The sequence below is a fragment of the Mytilus galloprovincialis genome, chromosome 14 (genome assembly GCF_965363235.1).
Source record: "Mytilus galloprovincialis chromosome 14, xbMytGall1.hap1.1, whole genome shotgun sequence".
NCBI lineage: Eukaryota > Metazoa > Mollusca > Bivalvia > Mytilida > Mytilidae > Mytilus > Mytilus galloprovincialis.
The window spans coordinates 56,939,149-56,957,353 of record NC_134851.1 but is presented as its reverse complement, the minus strand read 5'-3'; the positions used below and the strand labels follow the sequence as shown (position 1 = coordinate 56,957,353).

Sequence of the window (18,205 nt, the reverse complement as noted above, 5' to 3'; positions counted from 1 at the left end):
TAATCATTATGTCTATTTTAGTCATTTGAACTTTTATAAGAAGTGAATATATATTATTGCAATCAAGAAAGAATCCACATTTCAATAAAATAAGTTTTTTAATTGGTTTACGTTGAAAAAGTACGTTGAAAAAGTACATTTTCAATGCCCTGTGTTGAAAAATAGTTTAAAAATTGACCAAAAGGCACTCTAAAACTTTTAATCTTCAATGTCATATAACCTCTGTTTCAACTTACAAAATGCCCCAAAACAACATCTTTAGATTATTTTTGTTGACACTTTAAAATTTTAAGCTGTTGGTCTAGATTTATGTCTTGCAAGGATACCGATTGTTTGTAACATTTACTAGAAGAATTTTTGATTTGCATTTTTTTGTTTTTTTTAAACATACTCAGAACCGGCAACATAATTTCGATAAGATATAAACTGCAGTTTAAATAAAATTGTGCAAGTTAAGAGACCCATATTATTTAATTTGAGCTCATTTTATCCTCATACTGGAAAAGCAAGTTTCCTTTTAAAGAACTGCTGTTAATGCAATTTTCAGCAACAGTGCTTTATAAATGTTCATTTCCCCCCACCATACCTTAATATGAAATAATTCAAACTACTCTTCTAATCTTTCCATGAGTGATTTCCATCACTTTGATTCAGTTTATAACCGACTTCTGAGTTGAATGTCCTTTTGGTATCTTATTTCGTCTCTTTTTATAAAACAATTTTAAAACCAGGTTCATCAACCATTTTCCACATTTGAAAATGCCTGTCCCAAGTCAGGATTATGACAGTTCTTGTCCATTCGTTTTTGATGTGTTTTGTCATTTGGTTTTGCCATGTGATCAGTACCACAACTGTAATCACTAGCCAGTCAACACTGAGGTTATGAGTTTGAACCCTATCGTACAGTTGCACCTAATTCCAATCTTAATCTAGGATTTGTAGATTTTCCTCCAAAAGTTGGTGGTTCTGGGGGTGGGGGGGGGGAGGGCTCTATACTCCCCCAACAATAAAACTGACACCAACGAAATAACACAATTCTGTTGAAAGTGGCATTAAGCATCAATCAAGTCTTTAACAAGTGCCTTTACAGTATGTTAAACTTCAAATTGTACAGAAAAGGTGTGAATAATTGAATGAAAAACGATCTGCAATATCATTTTACAGTACCAATTTTTCGGCACCAGATGCACATTTCGAGAACTAACGTCTTCAGTGATGCTTGAGGCCAAACTTTCCTTGAAAGTCAAACACATTAATGCAAACGTTGAAAAAGTGATAAAATCAAATTTAACATCAAAAGGATCACTTAGGGTAGGAATGCCTTTTACCATCAGTCGTCAAACGGTTATTTTTGGCTACTTGGTAGCGTCAATTTGCCGGTTAAAAAAATTACCGTGAATCGTCAAAATATTTTTATCGTGATCTGTCAGAGGTCTTAATCCTAATTACAATTCTGGAGCAAACATTTAAATACAAACAAAGCAAGCATACCGACCGAACCTCAGAACTATATGCATTTGGAAAATAGCTTTAACTAAATCATATGGTCTTTAACCAGTTTTCCCACTGCATTTTAGGGCCTGATTTTCTTTACCACTTAACCAAATATAGATTATGTTAGCTGATTCAAGCAATGAATTTGTTTAAGACCTCGACTGGGCTTTCTTTAGGTTCATCATAACAAATGGACAAATATGGCCGTATTTTCAACTCAAAAACTACTCTGTGTACAGACTTACCTGTGCTGTTTGGAAAGTTTTTATGCCTAGCATCCACTAGATATATAAAAGTTATATGCATTTTGGGTTTAAGAAAGATAAAATGTTTCTTGGTTTTTGATGGGCATTTTTTTCCTTTCTGCAGAAGGTGTAAAAATAAACAAACACCTGAATTACTTTGATACTGTCCACTCACTGACTCAGATAAACTCTTTAACTCACCTATAGTTGTGATGATACCTGTTGTCCATGTCACTTAGGACAATAAAAACAATACAAACCGGTTTTTTACCTGAGGGAGCATCTCATAGTTGTACCACAACTTAGTTAATTTTCACACCTTTTGCATGAAGGAAAAAAATGCCCATCAAAATCCAAAAGAGATTTTATCTTTCTGAAACACAAAATGCATTTAACTTTATTATATCTAGTGGATGCCTGGCATTAAAACTTTTCTAACTCCACAGGTAAGTCTGTACTCTGAGTAATTTTTGGCATGTAAATACAGCCATATTTGTCCGTTTGTTATGATGAACCTTAAAAGGGTTTGGTCCGAGGTGGTAAATGATCGTAAATGATACTACTTAACGTTTAAGCTTAATAATTTTATGGAATTTCAAAAACAATCGGCATTGGTGAAAGAGAAAACAGTTATAATAGTTAATTTTAAAATGTTCATGGCTTATATTAGCTACGCCACTGCATCTGTCAATCAAAATACAAATTAAAGAATATCACTGCTCAAAGGGAGACAATCTCTCATCTATCTAAGATCTAATGAACTTTTTTGCGTGACCTTTCCTTCACGAAATGGCGACTTTGACAAGTACCGATTATTCTAATGATTTCGACGTTAATTGGTATATTGACTCTTACTATTCTGCAGTTTCTGGGTGTCACGAAGAAGGAGATTTCCTGACCTTTGTATTAATGGCACTGCATGATATCTTTAAAGCAGGTAAGTTAAATCTGTAATATCCCGTATTGTGTATTTATATATTTTGTAATGTACACAAGTGTGCCGACACATATCAATGTGGATAGTATGTTTGGATGTTTGACAGTGGTTTTTTTTTATGGCCCCGCAACGAAGTTGTCGGTGCCATATAGTTTTACCCTTGTCCGAAATTCCGTCTTGGATATTGGGCTGATTTTTGGTATATGAGTTAACCAAGATGAGTTACAGATCAAGTTTACGTTTCGTTCCGCTCCGCTCCACTAATTTTTGCCGAAATTACGGGCTTTGGACTTTGAGAAATTGTTGAAAATCACATTTATACGGAATTTTTTTCTAAACGCCTTCAGATATTGGACTGATTTTTGGTATGTGAGTTAACTATGATGAGTTACAGATCAAATTTAAGTTTCGTTCCGCTCCACTAATTTTTGCCGAAATTTGGCTTTGGACTTTGAGAAATTGTTGAAAATCACAGTTATACGGACTTTTTTTCTAAACGCTTTCAGATATTGGGCTGATTTTTGGTATGTGAGTTAACCATGATGAGTTACAGATCAAGTGTATTGTTCGTTCTGCTCCAATAATTTTAGCCGAAATTACAGGCTTTGGACTTTGAGAAATTGTTGAAAATCATAGTTATACGGACTTTTTTTCTAAACGCCTTCAGATATTGGGCTAATTTTTGGTATGTGAGTTAACCATGATGAGTTATAGGTCAACCTTAAGTTTCGTCCCGCTCCGCTTATTTTCGCTGAAATTACGGGCTTTAGACTTTGATAAATTATTGAAAATCATAGTTATAAATTTTTTTTTTCTCTATTCCCCTCCAGATTTTGAGCTGATTTTTGATATGTGAGACTACCACCATGATTGTGTCCACATGTGTTTATATTGATATTGCAGATTTTTTCAACTTTTTGGGACGGGGCCATTTGTGTCGCTTTGACACATCTAGTTTAATGTACACACGACATCAAAACGACTAATGGATTTTGTGTTGTTGACTACTTTCTTTTTAACACATGTCTTTTAAGTCGTACCAAGTAATGCAACTGTATAGGACATCCCCGAAAAGGACTGAGCATATTTATACCCCCGCTTTAAAAAGGCTTGGGTTTTCTTGTTTTATCTCTGTCCTTCCGTCCGTCAGTCCATTAGACATTCCGTCAGTCCTTCCATCCGTCCCATGAATATCTTTCGTCGTATCTTTCTCAGGAACTGCAATACAAGGAGCATATTTTGATCCTGACTTTAATGGTCAATTGCAATCTTGACATCAACTTCCTTAAGCATTTATTTAGGGTACTTTGTGAATTCTTCCTAGTCCGATCCCCTGACCATGATTGTGCCAAATGACATCTTAAGTTAAAGCTTAATTCTGTGGTGTTTCAATCAAACTCGGCATTGATAAAAGACTGGGAAAAAAATCGTAAGTGACTAAAAATTGTATATAAAGTGCATCATTTATCTTTGTGATGATCTTATCTTTCAAGGTTAGGTAATACAAACCATATTTTTATAATTCTTAGTCTGATATAATGTTGTTTCAGTTACTAAGTAATCAACTTCTCCACGAGTTTCAACGGAAAAAAGATGGAGCGACAGAAAAATAAAAGATACATATAACTGTAAACAAATTCTATAATACTATTTTTTTTTTCAAAAGCAGAGCAAGAGCTAGATATCATTTATTTTTCTTTTTTTATTGACTTCGAATATGTTTTGAGTTCCACTTTATATCTGTAACCGGTGAACAGGATTCTAATTAGAAACCCCAAGTTTCTGGTGGGGTTCGTGTTGCTCCGTCTATAGTATATAGTATTCTCATCTTCAAGTGGGGGGCAGGCTGTCCCACTTTCTAGATCAATGGTCTATGATAACTTCAGACAAGTGGGTACTTTTGATTTTACTGAGGGGATTGGAGCTTCAGTTTCTGTAACAGCCTCTTGTTCCAATCAATCTGTCATTGACAAATGATTCTCGAAAGAATCAGTTGTTACAAGACGAAGTAAACATTCTTATTCAGAAGGATGTGTTGGAGGAGGTAAATCCTCCTTTTTATCTAGGGTTTTATTCCCGGCTGTTCTTGGTTCCAAAGAAGAACGGGAAAATGAGACTGGTTCTAGATCTTTCTGTTCTCCATCAGTACCTGTTGGTTCCACATTTGAAACGGAAGCCAACTGGTAAATCAGGTCAACAGTTCATTCGGGAATTTGAACAACCTCTCTAGATTTGATGGACGCATATTTTCACATCCCAATTTCTCACAAGTTTCGTCATTTCCTGAGATTGGTTTGGGCAGACCAGGTTTACAGTTTCAAATTCTGCAAGTGGTGGGTTTCTTGTTTTCAATCATAGACGTCATTCCACTAGGACGTCTACACATTCGTCCAATCCTGTGGTATCTGTCGGAGTTTTATCACCCAATTTCTCAGTTGTGGGAGGCATGTATTCCAATTCTGCCTCGGTTTTTACTTCATCTTCAGTGGTGGCTTCAGGAAAAACATCTTCTCAAGGGAGTTTTGTTGGATCCTCCAAACCCAAGCATATCTTTGTTCACAGATGTGAGTCTGAATGGTTTGGGAGCTTATCTGGAGGGTAGATCAGCTTCAGGCCTTTGGTCAGGTGCTGAGTTTGAGGAACACCTCAGTCTTCTAGAGATGATAGCTGTGTTTCTTTCTCTCCTTCATTTTCATGCTTTGATTCAGGGTCAGTCACTACTGGTTGCCACGGACAACCCCACAGTAGTGGCTTATCTTTAGAATCAAGGGGGAACTCATTCATTTTCTCTGTATCATCTGAGAAAGGGAATTCTTCTTCTGTGTCACAGTCTCGATATAATTCTGTTAGACATGTTCAAGGCAGTCAAAATCTTCTGGCTGATGCTCTCTCCCGTCCGCGTGTTTCAGTGAACACAAAATGGGGAATTCATCCATCAGTGTTTCAGGAGATCACGCTTCGTTGTATTGTATATATTGTGTATAATATAACTTTATAATACTCTATGTACTTATAAATATGTTATTATTATTTTGAGGACTCTCAGGAAGATTAGTTTTAACTAATGGGATCATCCTCTTGAAATAAAGATTATTTATTTATTTATTTTATTTGTTGGGATCGTCCTCATATAGATCTTTTAGCAACCAGTCTGAATCACAAGTTGGAGACTTACGTTTCTCCCATTCCAGACGAGAAAGCTTGGGTAGTAGATGCTATGACTCTAAATGGTTAAATTCTGTACTTGGTGTCAGTCGAAACAGATTGATCCTTTCACAGTTACTGTCCAATAGTTAGCGGATTTTTCCTTTATCTTTTTGAAGAAAAGGGTTTCTCTCCTTTTACTATAAAGGGACATAGATCTGCAATATCCAGAACAATATCTCTTTCAGGAGTCTTTGTTGATAAAAAAAAAACTTTTGCCTTAATAGGACTCGTCAAAGACGTTTAGTTCCTTCTTGGGACTTATGTGTAGTCTTGATAGTTCTTCGGTTTCCGGCTTTTGAACCTTTACATTCAGCCTCCTTCAAATTTTTATCGTATAAATGTTGTTTTCTTATAGCTTTGGCTAATGGTCGTAGAAGGAGTGAGATTCATGCCTTGTCGATATATGAGTCTTGCCTACCCATTGCGGCTGATAGGACCCCAGTTACTCTTCTCAATGATCCCTTTTTTTTAGCCGAGAACCAGGTTCTGGTTTAATTACTATCCCTGCCTTACCGGCCTCTGCAGATACTCAGGTTTTGTGTCTTGTGAGAACTTTGCTTTTGTACATAGTCTCTTTAGCGGCTGGTTATTCTAGCTTGTTCATTACTATTAAAAAGGGAATTTCTGACATTTCTGCTAAAACCATTTCTACCTGGATTTGCAATACTGTCATTTTGGCTTTTAATTCTGCATCTTCTGAAGTTGTAGCTAAACATCAAGTTAAATCACATGAAGTAAGAGTGATAGCCTCTTCTTGGAACATTTTTAATTCCTTCTCTATGTCGGAAATCGTGTCAGCTGGTTTTTGGAGGTCAGATATTGTCTTTTATAATCATTATTTATGGTCCATGCTTCTTCATTGTGACAACCTCTATATTTTTAAGGGCCTTTAGCTGCTGCTAAACAGGTTGTTGTTCCTGCTCATAGTGACGGGGGATTCAGCGTTTCGTTAAATTCTGTTACCGTATAGCGGGTTATTTTCGCGATGTGAAAACTTTCGCTTATTTTCGCGGATTGAACAAAATCGCAAAAATAAATTCTGCAACTTTAAAAGTGCACATGCAAAGGTATTGATAAAAATATTTGAATCCGCCAAAATGATAATCGCGAAATTTTACATCCGCGAAAATAACCCGCTATACGGTATCTAGATTTATGAAGATGAGGTATTTAATGTAATAAAAATCAAATTTTTAGAATTAAAATTTAGTTTTGTAAATTAAATACTAACCTTCATAAACAGAGGCCCCCCTCCCCTTCATCCCCCTTAGTGCCTGGCATTTCAAGGAACAAATGATGAAGGTTTATGACGCGCTGATGTCAGGTGGGAGAGGTTGTCACTGGTCATGGTTATTTTTTCTGGCTGGTTTCCGGTTGAATAATGCAGCGAGTTGACTGATATCTAAATTTATGAAAGTATTTGATTTACAAAACTAAATTCTAATTTTAAAAATTTGATTTTTAGCTTTTGTCGTTCCTGAGTATAAGTGTGTCTGGAGGTGCAACTAGGACGCAACATGTTTTTACAGTGTTTTTTTTTTTAAATTAACCATCAACTACATAAGTTTTTTTGTCGTCTTTATTTGGACTATTTGTATGTGTCGTTGTTGTATCTTTACACAGTTATGGCTGCTGGATCCGATTTATTGTCAAATTGACCTATTAAGGTTGTGAAGTTTTGAAATTTGTGTCTGATGTTCGGACTCCTCAGTTTTTTTTCTCTATACGATACAAGGTACAATAGTTTGCCCCATACCACGCATTTATCTATTCATATAAGATTCAAGATGAAGATATATCCCTAAAAGGGATTCGGGCGTATAAAATTGCCATTTCATCTGAATTTTAGATATAAAATTGCACAAAACATTCTATTTCCAGGCAATGTCCACGGAAAAACTTTGTTAGATATTGGTACTGGTCCAACAATTCACACCGTCATAAGTGCATGTCCATACGTACAAAATATAATACTATCGGATTATTCACAAGTTAATAGAGACGCCTTGGGGGATTGGAAAGATGACAAATTACAGACCGGAAGTGCATTATGTCAATTTGTGCTAGACATTGAAGGTGGAAAGATTCAGTAAGTTTGGGATGTTAGTTAATTTGCCGTTTCAGAATCTACTGCATTCTGGGTATTCAGTTGTTTTCAAAAGCATACAACAACACGTACGTTGTGATTGGATAAAAACGCCCTTTTCAAACAATGCCGTGATGTTATTTTCATTTTGTGCATCAGTGTACGAACAATGAAATTACCTATAACCCTTTATATTTTGAAACGGCTTATTGAGCATGTATGTTTCATATTAAGAATCCGTACTGAAATCAATCGCGAGGACGTATTCCATAATCAAATTGTTTTTCTGACTCATACACATAGTTCATGACAACGTCACTCCGATGCACAGGAAAACAATAATAATATAACTCGTATTTTCATAGTTGTACCATATATGAGTGAAATTATAAGAATTGAATGATTGTTTTTGTAATTTTACAGGGTGTCAAAGTGTTGTTTGTGTGCGTACGTTTAATATGAGGCGCGTAACAAAATGTGCTTTGATTATTGTGGGTCAATGATTTTGTATCCCAGTAAGATTACAAAAAAGAAGCATTCAATTTTTAATTAATGTGCATGTAACCATTAAATCCCCGCATTTTACAAAAATTCTGCACACAACTTGATGTAAATCTTGTTTGATTGAAGCTAGATTTTGTTTTTCATATTTCAGATATAAGAAATCAATCTTAAAACGGTCTTTGTTTTTCAGCAAGACAGTCCCTGAACGATTTGAAGAGATTCGACAGAAAATCAGAGAGATACTTCCGGTTGATGTGAACAAATGGCCTCCAATACAGCTTGGAAACGATTGCCCTGATATAATTGTCTCAAGTCTTTGTTTTGAGGCAGCATGCCTCGAGGTTCCAGACTACAAGAAAATAGTTCAGAATGTTGGTCGTCTCATGACCCCAGGCTGTCATCTCGTGGTAATCGGAGTATTAGACCAGACATTTTACAGAGTTGGTAATTTCAGGTTTTCTTGTTTGAAAATATCCGAGTCTGATTTAAAAGCAGTGTATGCTACAAATGGATTTGACATAAAATCTTGGAAAGAATATATTCCTCCGCCAAGAAATGCAGAGGAAGCCGAATTTTCGGATTTCCAGAAAGCGTTTGCAATGCATGCGGTCAAAGTAAAATAACTCGATCATAAGAGGAACTTGATTGACCTGTGTAACATAATAATCTGAAAAGACTAAACAAATTAGTTCACACCGAATTAGATAACACCAAGTTTTCTGGCTTCAATGCTACCACAATTTAGTTGGCACTTTATGGGTAAACAGTGTATTATCGCTTCAATAGTGCAACGATTTAGATCACACATAATTAGTTAACACTATGAATTATACCTTCAATACTACAACAATTTAGTTCACAACAAATTAGTAAACACTAACATATAGTGTGTTGCCTTCTGGCTTTTTGATATATTTGAGTTATCATATTGTGTCGGCAAAAATTCACTATTAAATTGTCGCCAGTAAAGACTAAAATCAATAATAATTTAACAAGATTTATACTCCAATTTTACTCAATGCTCTTCAACTTTGTACTTGTTTGGCTTTATAATATTTTGACATAAGCATCACGGTGAGTCTTATGTAGACGAAACGCGCGTCTGGCGTACTAAATTATAATCCTGGTACCTATGATAACTATTTACACCACTGGGTCGATGCCACTGCTGGTGGACGTTTCGTCCCCGAGGGTATCACCAGGCCAGTAGTCAACACTTCGGTGTTGACATGAATATCAATAATGTGGTAATTTTTATAAATTTGCTGTTTACCAAAATTTGCATTTTTCGAAAAACTAAGGTCTTATACCAGGCATAGATTACCTTAGCCGTATTTGGCACAACTTTTGGGAATTTTGGATCCTTAATGCTCTTCAACTTTGTACTTGTTTGGCTTTATAAATATTTTGATATGAGCGTCACTGACGAGTCTTATGTAGACGAAACGCGCGTCAGGCGTACTAAATTATAATCCTGGTACCTTTAACTATTTACAAGAAATATTATACAAATTGAAATGTCACTTAACTGTTTAGTCGTAGTTCTCTTATATTTGATACTTTTCCCTCAGTTTTAGTTTGTAACCCGGATTTGTTTTTTTCTCTATTGATTTATTAATTTTGAACAGCGGTATACTACTGTTGCCTTTATTAAAAATATCTGAAAGTCTGAACTAGTCTTTCCTTTATCCGGAATTCTTCTCCTCATTTTTGCGAAATCCAAATGAAACATTATGTCCAATAAGTTCCCAACGAAACTAGTATGATGTAGAATTTATCAATAAATAAAGGCAATAATAGTATATCACTGTTCAATAGTCATAAATCGATTTAACTGAAACAAATCCGTTATAAACCGAACACTGAGGGAACAACTCTTTGTAATCTTATATCTTACTGTCTTATAACTAATCGTCAGTATATATATATAGTTACCACAGAAACGTCTAGAACTTTGAAGAAGCGAAACTTCTAGAACACAGTCGAAGTTAAAAGAGTGGCTAAAGATACTAGAGGGGCAGTCAAACTCATTAATCGATAATAAACTGACAACGCCATGGTTAAAAAATAAAAAGACAAACAGACATACAGACAAATACTAGTACAACAGACATAACATAGAAAACTAAAGACTAAGCACCACGAAACCCCAATAAAAACTGAGGGTGATCTCAGGTGCTTCTAAGGGTACGCTGATCCTGCTCCAAATCATCTCTTTTGTCGTAAAAGAGGGACGAAAGATACCAAAGGGACAGTCAAACTCATAAATCTAAAACAAACTGACAACGCCATGGCTAAAAATGAAAAAGACAAACAGAAAAACAATAGTACACATGACACAACATAGAAAACTAAAGAATAAACAACACAAACCCCACCAAAAACTAGGGGTGATCTCAGGTGCTCCGGAAGGGTAAGCAGATCCTGCTCCACATGTGTTGCTTATGTGATTACAAATCCGGTAAATAGTCTAATTCGGTAGGTCACATTCATGAAAGGGAAGGGGATTGTAGTTACGACGTAAGGAACATATCCGATATCATTTGTGAAACGGTTATTCCATAACGGTCAACCAACTCGTGATGGCGTCCGTAAAATTTACGAAGGGATGATTTCAACTTCACCATTTGAAACTCTTGATTTAATAGCTTCCTTGTGAGCAGTAACCCTCTATCAAGAAAATCATGATAGGAAATGCAAGCACGGGAATATCGTATCAATTGGGAGATATATACCCCGTATGCAGGTGCTGCTGGAATGTTGCTACTTAGAAATGGAAAGTTCACAATTGGAAAGCTGAAATCATCTCTTTTGTCGTAAAGTTCATTTTTTCAACCGACCCACATTGTCAATTTCTAGATGTAAGTCAAGATATGAAGCCGACTTAACTGAGCTTTTGTATCATTTATCTCTAGTTCGATGGGAGAGATGCGTTCAACATAGTCACCAAATTTTGAATTATTTAGTGAGAGAACATCATCTATATAGCGGAAAGTAAAGTAAAAGGATATTGCTAACTTTTTATGTTTCTTCCTAAGAAGTTCCTGTATGAAGTCAGCCTCATAATAATAAAGAAACAAGTCGACAAGAAGAGGGACACAATTGGTTCCGATTGGAATACCTACAGTCTGTTGAAAAACACGTCCTCCAAACGTAACAAATATGTTGTTATCAATCGAGAAATCAAACATCTTGATACTGTCAGTTTCAGAGATTTTTTTTGTTTGAATCAGAGTGATTATTTCCAATGTAGGATTTATCCCTCCCCAAGACAAGATACTTGTATCTACGTTCACCATTCTTTTTTTATGGAATAAAGCAATACCAAAAAAAGGGACGAAAGATATTAAAGGGACAGTCAAACTCTTTCAATTTGCCTTTTAGTTGGAATGGGGAATACTTGTGTAAAGTGTAGAAAGTCAAATGTTTTAATACTATTACAAGATGAGAGAGTGTATTTTTTAAAAATCCACATCTAATTCACGCCACCTCTAGAATAGGCAGTTTCACAAGAACCTTGATGCGCGGCTATGATTGCTGATAAAAAGGATGTTAATCATTTAGAAAGGGGTTTCGTGGAGTACTTTGAAGACCTAGCAACACGTACAGTGTTTGTTAGGACAATTATATAGTTTATATATATATATACATCTAATACAGTGATGGAAATCCAGTTTCTCATCTTTGGTTGAACATAGAACAGACCTATGATTATCCAGTATTTCCTCGTTTGTAAGTGTCGCACAAGGGATCTTTCGGAATTCCGGAAGTATTATGTAAATAGTTAAGGTACTAGGATTTTAATTTAGTACGCTAAGATCAAAATAGTTATAAAACCAAAGTCCAAAGTTGAAGAGCATTGAGGACCCAAAATTCCAAAAAGTTGTGCCAAATATGCCAAGGTAATCTATGCTTGGGATAAGAAAATCCTTAGAATTTCGAAAAAACTAAGTTTTGCAAACAGGAAATTTATAGAGTTTACCATATAATTGATATCCATGCCAACACCGAAGTGCTGACTACTGGGCTGGTGATACCCTCGAGGACGAAACGTCCAGCAGCAGTGGCATCGACCCAGTGGTGTAATTAGTTATCAAAGGTACCAGGATTTTAATTTGATACGCTAGACGCGCGTGATCTTTCCGGAAGTATAAATTAAGTCAAATATTAAGTTCTTATTATTCAAAATTATAGGGTCCATAAAGAGCATATAAATTAAGTACAACGATTGAAGTAATTAAATCAATAATAAGACATTACAGTACAAAACAAGCCTCAGTCAGAATCCAAGCAAAAACATATAAAATTAAACAACAAACACATTAATATCAGTAAATAACTATCAAAATCTGTAAAAAGTTTAAAACAACGTTTCTCAAAAGTATCATCTGTCTCTTGATATAAAATAGCTCCAATTCTGACATCACTTGCGGATGTCAGAAAGTGATCAGAACTGGACTGTAAATTAATTTAAAAGTGATTTGCTATTTTCAAAAGCGTTATGAGTCTTGGCAATTATCACTCCAGATGAATTTAACGTAAAAGATGAATGAGTCAATGATTGGACAACAGTGACAACAATTTGAATAGAATTTCCTGTAAAATCAAATCATACCTAAATATCTCATGATTTGTTTTTCATTTGTAGAAGGAGGAAATTAGTAATAACATCCACTTTAACCATAATAGGTTTCACCTGCCCTTGGTCAACTGTATGCCCTAAATAATCAAAATTAGCCTGCAACTTTTACCAAAACTAACAGTCAAATTTCATTGTAAAATCTACGAAAAGTATCATATAAATGTGTTAAATGGTCTTCCCAGCTACTAGTATCATTACATACAATAAGATACAAAAAGGCATGACAGCTGTATACTGAAATAAGCCGTCTGCTGTGACAAAAGCTGATACTTCAAGAGCTCGATGTGCCAAGAACACCTGTTAGGAACCTATCAATAAATCAAATTTGCTCACAAATTTTGAGTGCCCAATGTGATACAGTCGTCTATCCTTGGAATCGGATAGGAATCAGATTTTAAAAACGAATCAACTTTTCTGAAATGAATTACGAAACGAAAGGTTTTCTCTGTTTTAGGAACAAGGAGACGGAGACATAGAAAGCTCCGTTCACTGTAACTCAGCTCAAAATCTCATTGTCAAGCATATTGTCTAATTTCTTGTCTCATAAATACAAGTTTTAGCGGATTGAGGCGGTAAATATGTTGCTTTTTTGGAAAAGAATCACCTTCATCGACATTCTGACAAGTAGCAGTGGTTTTGTTTGGCACGGCTGAAAAAAGTAGGGAGTCTGAATGTGACAAAATGTCTGAATTTTTCAATATAACTGCTTGTTCCATATTCTAAGAACAAAAGGTGGTTCAATCATATTACCAATCCCTATAAACGAATAAAGTCCGGTCCAGTAGAAATGTTGCAAGATCTTACGGTAAGTCTTTTCCTTGTACCTAAATGTCCAGCCAAGACGGTGTCATGGGCAATACCAATAATTTGTTGCCTTTGGACTTCAGTTGTCAGTTATTTTCAATCTATGAGTTTGACTCTCCCTCTTGTATATTTCGTCCCTCTTTCAGTTACAACCACTTAATTAGTAGACCACTCTCCATTCCTCCTCTGGGATAGCATAGTATATAACATAAAATAAACCTAACCTTATCACATACAGCCTGCAAGGAGAAACATAACATAATATCCCACAGCCTTCAAGGTAAAAAATAAAGGCAACAGTAGTATACCGCTGTTCGTAATTCATAAATTGATTGAGAAAAAAAATCCGGGTTACAAACTAAAAGAAAAGAAAAGCATCATATTACTTCGAGAAAACATAACCTAATATCATCCAGCCTCCAAGGTAAAACATAACCTAATATCACCCATCATCCAATGTAAAACATAACCTAATACCATCCAGTCTCCAAGGTAAAACATAACCTAATATCATCCAGCCTCCAAGGTAAAACATAACCTAATATCATCTAGCCTCCAAGGTATAACATAACCTAAACTCATAATTATGGCCTTCAATGTTAAACATAACATAATTTCACACAGCCTCCAAGGTTAAATTGTCTGCTATGGCCTTGGAGGTTGAACATATTATTTTATTTTGACATAAAAAAAGGGGTTCCTTTCATTCCTGCAAATAATCTTTTAGAAGTAGTAAACCGTCATACACCAAAATATCAAAACTCAACAGCATTGAGGGTTGATTAATATTTTACTAGTGTTAAACACAATTTTGAAGTGCTCTGTGTTTTATCTTGGCTGTATTTTTTTTTAATAAGGAAGCCAGAGTAATCATAGAGATCCAAATACCTTTCGTTGGAAAAATAACAATCCTAATGAGCCTCCTAATAGGTGTTTTTTTGTGATTACTGGGCCGTTTTATAGAGATTATTTGATAATCTAATACTGTATTTTTGATTACTTGTTTAAAAAAATAATTAATGACCATTTGATTATATTGGCAATATATTTGTGATTACTTGATGAACTTCTCACAAACACTCACACCACATCTTCCTATATCTATTTACCCAGCTATATTTTTTATCTGTGTATCCCAAGTTAGGAGCCAGTTGATCAGTGGTTTTCGTTGATTTAAGTCTGTCATATTTGTTTTTTGAAATTGTTTTGCTATAAATACGACCCTTAATTTACTTAATTGTTTCAAATTTTTCATGTTAGCGCTATACATTACAGCTTTTTCTCATTGTTGAAGGCTGAACAGTTACTATGAATTCTAACATCAACTTCATTTGAACTTGGGTGTATATTTGTCTTGATGGCAATCATACCATATCTCCTTATTTTTTAATCTACGACCACTAAGCCCCCTAAGCATCAAGCCCTCCAGAGAAAGGAATGATGCAAGTATTAAAGATTTAAAGTAAATACATACACGTGTAATCCCACCAATGATTTTCTCCTATTAGTTTTTGTTAAATTTGCTCTTTTCAAAAAATTGTGCAAAATTTATCTTTGTTTTAAATAAAGAAATACTTGGCATGAGTAAAGTTTTATCCTGTTCAGTACTATAGAAAAAAAATCACATAACATTTCATTGCATATAAGAAAAAAACATCATTGGAAGGTAACCAATCAAATTTTCCCCTTTTTTAAACTTTGTACAAGCTTAAGTAACCATGCAACCTCAAGTCAACAAAATATTCTATAGTAACCCCAAATTGAAATAACAATAATGTTTCTTTGAAATACCCAAAATATATGTTTATGACTTAGTAATGTTTTATTGCAATGAAATGTAGGTTTAACAAGTGAAACTGCGAGCTACTGCTCACTGATGATACCCCCGCCGCAAGTGGATAATATTAATAGTGTAAAAATATGCAAGTGTTCGGTAAACAGGAAGTTGTCGAGTGATGAATCTGAAAACGCATCACACGGTATAGCTGACTTATATAAATCCTGAAACTAAACTTCAGAAATCCTTGTATTGTAGTTCCTGAGAAAAATGTGACGAAAATTTTCAACTTGGCTATCATGTGTAAAATCATACAAGTGTTCGGTAAACAGGAAGTTGTCAAGTGATGAATCTGAAAACGCATCACACGGTATAGCTGACTTAGATAAACCCTGAAACCAAATTTCAGAAATCCTTGTATTGTAGTTCCTGAGAAAAATGTGACGAAAATTTTCAACTTGGCTATCATGTGTAAAATCATACAAGTGTTCGGTAAACAGGAAGTTGTCAAGTGATGAATCTGAAAACGCATCACACGGTATGGCTGACATATATAAATGTTGATACCAAATTACAGAAAGGGTGGATGTGTAGTTCCTGAGAAAAATGTGACGAAAGTTTCATGGGACGGACTGACTGACGGACGGACGGACTGACGGACGGACGGACTGACGGACGGACAGACAGAGGTAAAACAGTATACCCCCCCTTTTTTAAAGCGGGGGTATAATTACCTACAACTGTTAAATTCAAAAGAATATTTTTTTCGACCTATTTTTGTATGCAACAGGATGTGATGTATTTTTTTATAGGTGCAAAAACAATAAGAAGATAACTGTATTGTATTTTAGCTCCGATGGCATCAATTGGTGATTTGATGGTCGCAAATTAAGATTACTAGCACACATTTTTGGAGCCACTAAAGGGGTATTTGTGACCATCAAATAATCAATTGATACTATCGGAGCTTTTAAATTAAATCAAACTGACAGAAAAGGACACCATTAAATCATACATTTAAAATCAGTCATATGTGGTATAGGCTTGTGCATACATTTTCATAGCATCAATTATATGAAAATTGGATAATGTTTTCCAATCAAATAACAATACAAACAATCTTGCATTAGAATATTTATTATCTGTAGCATATAACAAGATAAAAGACATCATTAATACACAGAAACAACAACAAATAATTAAATTTTGACTTATATTAATTATGTATGTAAATTTTTAAATTATAATAAAATACAAGTGCTACTTATATAACATACAAGTGAATATTCTAATTCTTTCATTTTGATAAAGCTGGGCAAAGTCTGAATTAATTTGGTTCAGAATATTAGAATAATAAATGATGCCCCTGCTTGCATATAACTTACCTGCACTTTTTGAAGACCTCAACCACCTGTAAATGAAATTTTATAGATGGCTTTTTTTTTTAATTTTTAAGGAAAATGCAACCACCCATATCTAATTATTTGCCTCCCAAATCTTTTTTGAACAGCCATTGTGGAAATGTCAAATTGAAATCAAAAATTTGGTTTTTTCTTTGATAGCTTGTTTTGAGTATCTGATAACCCTGTGATCCTATTGTTATCACAAAATATTAAATTATAAATGAAATGGAATACAAAATTTTGTTCCCCTACACATGGACACAATATTAGCACTTTTAACAAGAGGAGATAACTCTGTATGAACATGTGAAGACAACTCTGTATGAACATGTTAAGACAATTCAGTATGAACAGGAGGAGACAACTATGTATGAACAGGAGGAGATAACTTCATATGAGTAGAGGTAGACAACTCTGTAAAAACAGGAGAAGTCAACTCTGTATGAACATAAATGCAGAGGTAATGAAAAAAAAAATGAAAAAAAATCAATTCAACACAAATAAACCAGTATTATCAAAATCTATGGGACTATAAGGATTTTGTCCAGATTAGACAGGTAGAATTTTGTTCAGATTAGACAGGTAGTATTTTGTCCAGATTGACAGGTAATTAGATGACACTACAATTAAAGAATATTCATTTTTTAATTTAAAGTTCAGAAATGATTACGATTTTAATGGACAAAATACAAAATAAAATCATTGTGTTTTCAGGAAAATTTGCAAACAGATATTATAATAATCAATAAAAACCTTGTACCGGTAATAATTTCTGAATTAACAGTATCTTATACATGAACTACCTTCTGTTAGTTTTATATGAAGGTTTACATTTTTAAATCTTCACTGTAACAGTATAAGCATTCATTAATGAATCCAGTCTGACTGGCAAATTTAAAAAATAAATCTCTAGCATACTTCTCCTATAATGTTTGATTCAGTTTTAGATTGAAAGTTTTAAATGTTTGATTGTCAAAAGAAATTTGTGTGGACCTGTCTATATTAATTGTTCATTTGACTAAGAGTACATTAAATTATTCAGCATTTTGGTGATGCTGATGAATTGTACTACTGATACTTTACATCATGAAATATCTTTGAACTTC

The 18,205-nt window shown here is 34.5% G+C and overlaps 1 protein-coding gene across 1 annotated transcript; it reads left to right on the top strand.

Annotated features, from left to right (window-relative positions):
• The first annotated feature begins 2,494 nt into the window (after positions 1 to 2,494).
• Positions 2,495 to 9,362, top strand: LOC143058031 (nicotinamide N-methyltransferase-like). Its single transcript, XM_076231494.1, has 3 exons — positions 2,495 to 2,676; positions 7,765 to 7,972; positions 8,664 to 9,362. Exons 1-3 carry the CDS (start codon positions 2,529 to 2,531, stop codon positions 9,094 to 9,096), a joined length of 789 nt encoding a protein of 262 aa, XP_076087609.1. The 5' UTR covers positions 2,495 to 2,528; the 3' UTR covers positions 9,097 to 9,362.
• The last annotated feature ends 8,843 nt before the right edge of the window (positions 9,363 to 18,205 follow it).

Bases quoted from the DNA above. Each gene is read 5' to 3' on its own strand.
- LOC143058031 (XM_076231494.1), top strand. From the start codon at position 2,529: ATGGCGACTTTGACAAGTACCGATTATTCTAATGATTTCGACGTTAAT. The intron at 2,677-7,764 runs GTAAGTTAAATC...TTCTATTTCCAG, and splicing joins GCATGATATCTTTAAAGCAG to GCAATGTCCACGGAAAAACT. The intron at 7,973-8,663 runs GTAAGTTTGGGA...TTTGTTTTTCAG, and splicing joins ATTGAAGGTGGAAAGATTCA to CAAGACAGTCCCTGAACGAT.